This window comes from Opisthocomus hoazin, chromosome 1 (assembly GCF_030867145.1).
Source record: "Opisthocomus hoazin isolate bOpiHoa1 chromosome 1, bOpiHoa1.hap1, whole genome shotgun sequence".
NCBI classification, from domain to species: Eukaryota; Metazoa; Chordata; class Aves; order Opisthocomiformes; family Opisthocomidae; genus Opisthocomus; species Opisthocomus hoazin.
The window spans coordinates 150,505,258-150,516,386 of NC_134414.1; the positions used below are offsets into that span (position 1 = coordinate 150,505,258).

The 11,129-nt window shown below is 43.3% G+C and overlaps 1 protein-coding gene across 1 annotated transcript in view; it reads right to left on the reverse strand.

Moving 5' to 3' along the window:
* Nucleotides 1–11,129, reverse strand: part of DYRK4 (dual specificity tyrosine phosphorylation regulated kinase 4) — a 50,553-nt gene that overhangs the window by 39,261 nt on the left and 163 nt on the right. Inside the window, exons 2-4 of the mRNA XM_075441642.1 lie at nucleotides 9,909–10,243; nucleotides 2,713–2,751; nucleotides 1,553–1,651 (exon numbers count right to left, since the gene is read on the reverse strand). Of these exons, the coding sequence (XP_075297757.1) occupies nucleotides 1,553–1,621 (69 nt within the window). The 5' untranslated portion in view covers nucleotides 1,622–1,651; nucleotides 2,713–2,751; nucleotides 9,909–10,243. The remainder of the gene's footprint in view (nucleotides 1–1,552; nucleotides 1,652–2,712; nucleotides 2,752–9,908; nucleotides 10,244–11,129) is intronic.

An 11,129-nucleotide genomic window follows, 5' to 3' on the forward strand; every position in this document is an offset into this window, starting at 1 on the left:
AAAGTTCAGTACCTGGTAGCCCAAATCATGTTGCTATCGTTAAGAGTGAATTTTCTAAACTCGGTTGAAATTCAGTATCATATTCTGAGAGAATAAAATGTTAGTAATTGGCAGATAGCCATCACATACCATGTCTTTTCCTGTTGGGACGTGTTATCACAGATATAATGCCAAATACAGAAGAAACTGCATATATCTGGCATTGCTATTGTCTGCTCTCCCCCACCATGGGTTTAATTAACACACGCTCCAAAAAACGTTATTCTTTCATACACCAAACCAAGATTTAGAATTAATAACAGCAGTCTGGATAGGTTCAGACTGAGAACAACTGAGAACAACAAGGAGATGTCCAAGATGTCTCTTCATGCATACGGAGACAGACTACAGCAGGACAGAGAAGAGCACCATCGTTCCATCAGCAATTTAAACCAGCACTGTTGCTAAAAGAGGGCTGGGGAGGCGGGTGGGGGGAGAAGTCTGCTTGTCCCTTTGCTATTTATTCTTCATTCTCAGCTGTCCCCTTCTTCATGCCAGCACAAATGTTCATCAAGTCCTACAATAAGTTGGATCAAAAAATAACTCTGGTTAAAATTAAAACAGCAAAGCAAACTCAGTTTAGTTTTAACCTGCATCAGTCCTCTTCCAATTCAGCATACAGCAGCAGAAACGTTCCCTGTGATTAAGGACAAGTGATCTGGGTCAGGGAGGTATTCAAGTGCCTTTTTCAGCAGTGGTTGTCAGTCCGGGCTGCCTCGCCGTGCTGACGGACCTACCCTGATGGTAGCATCTCTGGTGTGCTTTGACACTGCCATCACTGTCTGACATTTAAACCGGGAACACAGAAGTATCTCAGCAAGCTGTGGCCTCTTTTGCTGGGATTTTTAAAAGTAAAATAATTAATATTCTCAATTCCTAACTGCTCGTTGTCCCAAAGGCAGCCATACCAGGTGAGAAAGACAGATGTCAGGAGGAAAAGAGAGATTCTCTCTTATAGACAGATCAACACATCTTCGAAATCTTTGGACAATCTTTGGGCAACGACGGTAGAAGGTGGTCAGGAATATGTTGGCTGTGCCACAGAGGAAGCTGGGAGGTGCAATGAACTGAAGGACATGGGTGCCAGGCTGCAAAGGAGGGGAAGAGCCACCTGCTATGCTCTTCCAAACATCCTCCACAGACAAAATCTAGAGAGAAGCACCTTCCGGAGACAGCAATCAAATGTACAAGTGGAAAGGAGCAAGCCAAGCAAAGATATGGTCTACTCTACCACCACAGCGTCCTTGGTCCTCTCCGACTTCTTACAGGGAGGTTTGTCTTAAGGCACAAGAAGGTAGATATCCCTGTGCTGCTCCAAGTACAAGTTCATAATTAGCCTTTGTGAGAGGACCAGAGAGAATGAAGGAGGATTTGAGCGATAACATGCCGTCCGGATCTGGGCAACAGCTGCCAATTTCTACCTAATTTCAATACAGGAAAGCACTATGGCATTTGGAATTATTGCTAAATTAAATCCATGCCTCCATCTTCTGAGGTCATGCAGTTCTCTTACCTTTGGTTCTGCTGAATGCACTCCTTTTCCTGACTTCGCTATGCTGGAGAAGACAACAAATCTGGCCATTAGATTTTCTGACCTGTAGGTTACTATTTCCTATGAAATGGAGACAGAGAAACTGAATCAGCTGGACTGCACTCACAAATTACATTAATATCATTTTTACCCAGGTAAAAATTCTTGAGAAAAATTATAGCAAACATCTGGAAAAGAACTATACAGTAAGGCTTGTAACTGAATGAAATAATGCAGGAAATACCTACTAACATTATTACTCACTTCCTCTCTGAAAATACATTAGAGTAAAACTGTGTTTTTGATATACTTTCACAAAAGGTAAGACGATTAATGCTAATTAACTTTCCATTTGTTTTTCTATACTAGATAGTTTAGATTCAAAAGAGATAGCTGGAAAATAGGTAGCTAGAATACCTCCTGGTTATTTTTCTTCCTGTTTGGCAAAATGTATCAGATGTTTAAAGCTGTAAGATATGTTAGGGCTGCAGTACTGTAATGTAATATTTTATTCATTAAGTGATAATTGCGTTTTGTATAAAACACTTGTGTTCAAAGAACATAGACATCAAATACAGAAAAGATTTAGAAGTTTATTCTCAAATCACTGTGTATTTGTTTTCTACAGGGATTAGAGTCAAATCTCACTTTTCTAAGACTCACTGTCACCAGATAATCCAATGCTAGGCTGTGGAGAACCGAGAAGCACCGCTCACTGCTGATGCAAGTACGGTACAGATACCTGAATGTCTTCGTTCTTATTTTGCCTTCTGGCAAAATACTACATATATTCAAAAAGTCTACAGCACACCTGAGGAACAGCGAACTACACTGGCCATTTCCACCTGATAGTCTCACTGCCTGTTTTTATCTGTTTTTCCTGATTTCATTGTAGTGCATTATTTCCAGTTACATCCTCTGGTGCTCACATAGGCCGTCCAACTCTTGGATTTGTGTACACTTTGCAAATACAAATGTTAACCATATAGCCCTACTGTACTGGAATAACAGCTTCGTGTACTGCCCTCTAACGTTGACTTCCAACATAGTTAGAAGCTTCTGTTTGCATGCTAAGAAATGTGCACCTATCTTCTAACATTTCTGCTGAGATGGGGTTCACAAAGTATTTCTAAAAGACCTACCTGCCTAACACTCTCCAGAAACCTTCAGTTTAATGAATCCTGCAAAACTAACAGAACGAAAGCAAGATTTACACAGATTTACTGGAAGTAAAAAAAATGTGAGATACCCGAGTAAGGTCTCTCATCTGCTCAAGGAGGGAACCAGAAAGATCATCTGTCATGTTTGGCTCTACTTTACAAGACGGTCTGTCTCCAAACAGATAAATATCATCTGTCTTTCATGTTTGATCATTTCTATTGTTTCATATTTCAGCTGATTTCTTTGTTCTTCAGAGTCCGATAATTTTTAATGACACCACAGACATGATTGCCGTGGCCCTAAGGACTGTAATTATGAAAAAGAATTTGGTGAGGGGAATTGAGATGCCTGAGCATTAAATAGAGAGAAGCTTAAACACAGTAAGGAACATGTAGATTCTGTCTTGTACACACAATGTCAATTCGTCAAGCTTTAAGTCCTTTTGTGCTCTCATCCAGTCAAGGCTAGTGAAAACTAGGCTTTAAATATTTAGAGATCAGAATTGTGTTCAAAAGCAATTAAAATTAAAAAAAAAAAACGAAACAGTGGGGAAAAAACCAAAAGATATGAAGAAGAAATTTCAGGTTTTCAGTATCCCAAATGTATGGGAACAATGCGTGCTTCAAAGCCTTTGTTTCAAGTTGGTACACAACCGCTGTGAATATTTGGTGTGTGAGGGCTGAGCTGAGACATTCGGCACAGCAGAAACAGTCTTCATTCAAATGAGCTCTGCTTTTTTCACAGCTTTTTGGCTTCCTCTCAAGATAACGATGCCACACATGAGTGGAGGCAGAGCAATAATTCTTTGAAGTAGCAGGACCCACTATTTTAAAATGCAAAGAGCGGGTTTCTGCACAGAGGATCACAGGAAGCGGTAACGATGGTTTTTCATATTTGTGGTTTGCACTGATACGTTACTAGTCTGCTGGGTAAAAAAAAGCTGAGACAACAAAAGTGATTAAACGTGAAAGGCAGAGGACATTTATCTGCCTAGAGATAATCACCTTGTAAGTTACACCCAACCCCTCTGTCAAAAATTAAAGCGCAGTTTAGGGAAGAGCAGCCCTTGGAGATGCACTGAATTCCTGATGCAAACGATCTCAGGAGACAGCATTTGGGCATTGTTGTTCCTATTACAAAAATAATGGGAAAAGGTTTCTTTCCCTTATTAAATCCCATGGCTCTGAGTAAGCATTACGTTTATTTTATTATTTATCTACTCAATAGATACAGAATTTTACATTAACAGAATATCTGAGAATAACCAATATAGACCAGGGAAACGAGGGCTGAGTTTCAGACCGTTTGAATCACACAATGAATTATACATAACCTAGGAGCTTCTGAATCAAAAATAAATTGAGGTTTTTTTCAGAAATAATGAAAATTGAAATAGTGATCTTTGCCTTACGATGGTAGCACATTAAGAGCAAACAGAAAACCAATCTGCCAGCAAAAAATCCGTGAAGCCATTAATAGAATGCTTTGCAAAGACATGGATTAAGGACGATGGTAGCACCACGTATATTTGAATACATCTTTAGTGGTAGCTAATGATTTTTCATACTTCAGAGATATAACACATACCACCCTTTGCACTTACCATGTTCTACAAGATAATGCTAAAGAACAGAAGTGATTGCTCACTAAGAACCGCTGGTCAGTTCAGCTGCATTAATTTCTCAGCTGCAAACCTTTTATCTTCTCACATGCTGTGGGACATGACAGAGACATGACAGACGAGCCAGAGAAACACAACGGAGTATCTCAGACTGACAAAACTGTAGTAAGACAATATCCGTGAGATTGTTAACATTCTGAGGAAGAACTGCACTGCCTAGAGAGATTCAACCAATGTGACAACATGTCAGCATCAGACTTTGACTCCAGCTCTACCAAGTCTGAAGAGATCAGCTCATACCTGGAGACACAGGAGAGCGTAACAAGCCTACAGCTTATGTGAAAAACTCAAAAACATCATCTCATCACCACTAGTGAAAAACTTTCCAACAGCGTGCTCTGCTAGGCTCGAGTTCTGGAACAGATCGCCCGAGGAAGGCGGGGACTCTCCACCACTCTCCGAGAGGATTTAGCCGGACTCGGTCAGGACAGGACTAACGGATCCTGCCTCCACTCTGGGAATATTGACAGCTCAGAATCTCTTCCACACTTGCTTCGTCTAATCCCCAGGAGAGGAAATTGTACAGGTAGCTTCTGCTACAAGTTCTTAGACATCTTTTGTTGAAATTCATCTCTAGTCTGAGTCTGAGCACAGAAACAAAGTCTAAACAAATAATTTTCAAGAATTTATGAGTAAGTAGAAAAATACTTTATAATAAGCATCTCCAACACTAAACACTGGTTTTTATCACAACGATTACGTGCACATTATACAATCTATTCCCCTAAATTACAACTCATCAGTCACCACAACCAGTTATTTACCTATCCCCAACTCCCTCAACTGTAATTGTATACAATGACTTTTATTTATATTTTTCTTAATGTTATGCTTGTTGGTTTATGTCATTAAATAATTTACCTTTGTACACAGATTAGAAAACCAGGATGAAGAAAAAAAAAAATCATATAATACCAATCAAACTCTCTTTTGAAGAAGACTATTTATTCTTCCAAATCAAAATCTCCAACTTCTTTATCCCACCGTGATATTTCAAAACCATAGAAATAAGAATCTGTGACCATGTTGTCTCAGCTGTTCTCTGAATACCACAGTGGAATTCCAGATCAGTGCAAAATCCAGGCTTCATAAATACAGTGCGGATTTCCTTAGCACACTTTCAAATCTCCTTAGTGAACTAAACTCCCACGGAAAATAAATATGAATTTTCTACGGGCTTTAAACGTAGACTATGCAATGGAGCCCTTGCGTAGGGATAAGAGTCAGGGAACATAAATGAGGAAGCTGGATCCAAAGGCTTGGTTCTCATTCTCTTGAACGTGACAAGAGGCCTTGCAAAGGGATAGAGGTAGACTGGAGCACTGGGCAATCATCAGGGGCATGAAATTTAACAAGAACGAATGCCAGATTCTGCACCTGGGATGGAGTAATGCCGGGCACAAGTATAAACTGGGAGAGGAGCAGCTGGAGAGCCGCCCTGCAGAACAGGATCTGGAGCTGCTGGTGGGCAGCAGGCTCAACAGTTGCATTGTATTTAGAGTCAGTGTGGCCTCCCCCTGAGTGCTGGGCCCCACCATTTCAGAAGGCTGTGAAGGTCCTTGAATGCCTCCAGAGCAGGGCAACAGAGCTGGTGGAAGGGCTGGAAGCCATGGCATGTGAGGGGTGGCCGAGGGCTCTGGGTCTGTCCGGTTTAGAGAAAGGAAAGCTGGGCACAATCTCATTGCTCTCTGCGGCTTGCCAAGGAGGGGACGTGGAGAGGGAGGTGCTGAGCTCTTCTCCCTGGGATCCAGTGCCAGAACACGTGGGAATGGTTCAGAGCTGCCCCAGGGGAGGTTCAGACTGGACATCAGGAAGCATTTCTTTACCGAGAGGGTGGTCAGACACTGGAAGAGGTGTCCAAGAGAGGTGGTTGATGCCCCAAGCCTGTCAGTGTGGAAGAGGCATTTGGACAATGCCTTTAACAACGTGCTTTAACTTTTGGTCAGCTCTGCAGTGGTCAGGCAGTTGGACTAGGTGATCCCTGTAGGTCCTTTCCAGCTGAAATATTCTATTCTATTCTGTTCATTCTGATGCTGGAGGTTCCATATACACATCTGCTGCGGGTCTGTTCAGCATCTTCTGAAACTCTGTGTTCAACCAAATCCAGAAGGCTGAGCCCTGATCTCGTTTTATATCGTATTTGAATATCCTCTTTCAAATAATTCTCTGCATTCATTATTAGGAGTATCAAATCTGAAGTCTAAACCTTAATGTATTAAAAGGTACTGCTAAACTAGCAGTTCTTCAGAATTGCTGTGGCAAGACACCGATGTAAATTGCCCAGCTGTCATTCACGGGTCTTCATGCAGAGAGACACGTCTTCCGTGCAATGCCCAGTCAATCACCTCTGTCTAGAGCCGAGTCTCTGTGGCACAGAGCGTGCAGAGGTGCCGTAGGTGTCCCCACACACACAGACCTACCCCACCAATCCTCGTCCTTGACTTTTTTCGCTTTGTAGGTTTCTGCTGGTCTTGCTTGTCTGGCGATTTCCACCTCTCTTCCTGTGGCATTTCCAGTACTCTCAGAGAGAGTAGGAAGGGAGAGATGCACCAATGACACTGGATGTCTGGAGGTACATAAATCTGCTTTATGAATACTCGAAGCAATTTCATGCTGCTGCGTCTCTAAATTTTAGCCATTTTCTACTGGCTTTTTTTTAAGCTTGTGTCAGACCAAGCCTTTGAATCTTGGAGCCCGGCCTCTTCAGGCTGGTGGAATTCCACCGAGAGTTTTTGTGACGCAGCCCTGCTCTGTCTGACCAGCCTGCGTCCCCGCAGGCGCAGCAAACGAACGGCTCATGCAGCCCTGCAAAGGCAGCTTGCTACGACTGTGCAGCTGGTTCCACCGCTAGGAATACCCGGAGTCGCAGTCAGCGCTGGAAAAACCCTCTGCTGTTCTGAAGCGAGAGGCGATCTCCAGGCCGGGCAGGGTATCCACTCCCAGCCATCACTCTGACAGCGTTGGCAGCAAAGCTGTCTCGTTCTTTTTTACAGAATCACAGAACGTTCGGGGTTGGAAGGGACCTCTGTGGGTCACCCAGTCCAACCCCCTGCCGAAGCAGGGTCACCTACAGCAGGCTGCACAGCACCTTGTCCAGGCAGGTCTGGAATATCTCCCGAGAAGGAGACTCCACAACCTCCCTGGGCAGCCTGTTCCAGGGCTCCGTCACCCTCAGAGGGAAGAAGTTCTTCCTCATGTTCAGACGGAACTTCCTGTGCCTCAGTTTGTGCCCATTGCCCCTTGTCCTGTCACTGGGCACCACTGAAAAGAGCTTGGCCCCATCCTCCTGACACCCACCCTGCAGATATTTGTAGGCATTTATAAGGTCCCCTCGCAGCCTTCTCTTCTTCAGGCTGAACAAGCCCAGTTCCCTCAACCTCTCCTCGTAGGGGAGATGTTCCAGTCCCCTCACCATCCTCGTAGCCCTCCGCTGAACTCTCTCCAGTAGCTCTTCATCTTTCTTGAACTGGGGAGCCCAGAACTGGACACAGTACTCCAGATAAGGCCTCACTAGGGCAGTGTAGAGGGGAAGCAGAACCTCCCTCGTCCTGCTGGCCACACTCTTCTTGATGCACCCCAGGATCCCATTGGCTTTCTTGGCAGCCAGGGCACACTGCTGGCTCATGGTTAACCTGTTGTCCACCAGGACACCCAGGTCCCTCTCCGCAGAGCTGCTCTCCAGCAGGTCCACCCCAAGCCTGTACTGGTGCATGAGGTTGTTCCTCCCCAGGTGCAGGACCCTGCACTTGCCCTTGTTGAACCTCATCAGGTTCCTCTCTGCCCAGCTTTCCAGCCTATCCAGGTCACGCTGAATGGCAGCACAGCCTTCTGGTGTATCTACCACACCTCCCAGTTTGGTGTCATCAGCAAACTTGCTGAGGGTACATTCTAACTCTTCATCCAGGTCGTTGATGAAGAAGTTAAACAAGACTGGGCCCAGTACTGACCCCTGGGGGACACCACTTGTCACCAGCCTCCAACTAGACTCAGCGCTGCTGATGACAACCCTCTGAGTTCTGCCATTCAGCCAGTTCTCTATCCACTTCACCGACCACTCATCCAGCCCACACTTCCTCAGCTTCCCTAGGAGGACATCATGGGAGACTGTGTCGAAAGCCTTGCTGAAGTCCAGGTAGACAACAGCCACGGCTCTCCCTTCGTCTACCCAGCCAGTCATGTCATCGTAGAAAGCTATCAGATTGGTCAGGCACGATTTCCCCTTGGTGAATCCATGCTGACTACTCCTGATAACCTTCTTGTCTTCCACTTGCTTCATGATGGCCTCCAGGATAAGCTGCTCCATCACCTTACCCGGGATGGAGGTGAGTAAAACATTTTTACTAATACAGATGCAGTTCTAAAACACCAAGTATGTGAAAACTGTAAACTCATGACACGCAAACCAACACACTTTCTGATCGCTTTAACAGCTGAAATCGAAGCGCATTTCATGCCTTATCATTGTGCAACTATTGGAGAAATGATGCAATTCAGTGTAGCTTTGTTTAAAATTTAGAGCAATGAGGGAACCATGTTATTTGCAGCAAAAAATTAATTTTCCAAGGTTGAAAGCAGCTGGAATAACACAGACAATCTCTCTATTACTAACAGAAAAAAATAACAATTTTTAACAATTACAGTCCTTACATCAATTTGGCTGCTTCTGACCACATCCTTTAATAACCTAGGACACAAAGCAAGTCACCCTTTATAAAAACAGTCTCCACCTACCAGCAAGACCTGTTTTCTTCAGATCAGGTACAGAGTAGCTTTGAAACACACAGTCAAGAACATTTATGACTTTCCTTACAAAGACTTCTTGTTTTTTATATCACCACCTTCATGGAATTTTCACTCAGCAAAAAAAAAGTTGAGAAATACTGGAAAATCCTCCACAAACTTAGGGAGGGGCTCAAGGACAGATGACAGACTGCAAATTATGTAATTTTTGAAAGGCGCCAAGATTGAAACCAGAGGAACACAAATCTCAAATAAAATGTTTTGTAGAGGAAAAAAAAAAAAAAAAGGATGAAAGAAGAATGGGGGAAAAAGTAGGTTACTACATCTAACGGCTGTAGATTTTCCTGAAGCACTATGTTGAAAAGAAACTTTGCATTGTTACATAAATTTCCTTGTAGCAAGAAAATGCGCAACTACATGAAATCATATTTATCCCTGAAAAAAACCATAAAAGCAAAACAATTCATGACAGTCAAATTTTAATTCAGACACCTGGTGACTGCGACGCAGTCAGGGACTGTTCTGTTGTGTGGCCGCCCCCAGTGGAAAGAAAAGGACCAAAGCATGAGTGGGGGGCTGCAACAAACCCCCCTGGAGGCCAAGGCTCTCTGCGCTTCCCGCTTTGCTGCGGCCGCTGACCCACGGCACACCTCAGAAAGGGGCGACCTAAGTAAGCACAAAGGGAATCGAGGAGAGGAGTAACATCACATACACACTACACGCCAGTTGTCACGAGCGTTACTCTCAGATCCCTACCTTCCCTCCAGTGGGTACTCCTGCTTTAGCCCCTGTTCGGAAATAGTTCCAAGCTCATGAATGGCAACGTGCTGCAACTTCTGCTTTTCTGATGTGCCATTTCAGCAAGCTGAGGCAACTCGGGAACAAGTCAGACACGCACTCGAGACAGCAGGCATGTCCCTCCCCTGCTGAACTCGCTGAGCCCAGCTCACTGGACCACGCTTCACTCAGGCTGTGTGATTCCATGCCAGGGGTCAGGCATCCAACATGTGGATGATGCAAGACGCTGCCACAATGCCCACATTTCCTTGTTTCTGAGGAAGAGGTTTTCATCCACAGATTTCTTCTCATTCCTTCCATAAGGCAATATACATATTGTTTTTTAAAAATATGCATTTATTAGTACCTTGTTTTAATAATGTAAGTACTATAGAATTAAAAAGTAATCTGTCATATGATAGCTTTATTTTAGGCAGCGCCACGCTGCTGTCTGTGTAATTACTCTGAATGGGGCTACACATCCCTTTGTTAATGCAATTCACTCGGTCATGACCAACTCCCTTAAGTAATACAGGAAGAAATGCATCTGCTGTGTCACCTGCAACATGCTTAGATAGGAAATTATTTACATTGTGGACAAAGTTTGAAAGCTCAGTACCTATCACTTTAACACTTTACAAAATCCACTAACTACGCACGGTCTTCAACAAAGACCAAGGAGCTCAAAGCAAAATCCTCACCGTCTGAGCCTGGCTAATGACGCTGATTTCCAATACGGGTATGCACCCTTATTTGCCGGGCTGCAGCCAAAATTTAGAAGCTATTTTCAAAATTAAGGAAGTCAATTAATAAGATTAAACTATATATTTTATTTTGTTTTTTTTTAAATACAACATTCTAAAAAACATATCTATAATACATAAAAACTCTATTAAAATCCACATGTAAGATATGCAAACATTAACAGATTTTGAGACAGTGGTGATAAACTTTCCAAGAAGGGGGTGGAAAGTGATAATTTTGCTCTGCCAAGAAATATTTTTTTAAACTGACTTTTCACTTGTGTTAAGAATCCATTTGATACATCAAATTCTATAACTGACACAGTGCTGTCTGGACTATTTTTATGCCAAGAGCTTAGGTATCAGAGAATTAAAATTACCACAAAGACACATCTCTGAGCATAATGCATCAAAGAGCTGGTGACCCAGATGCCACCTTGATTAAATAATATTATTA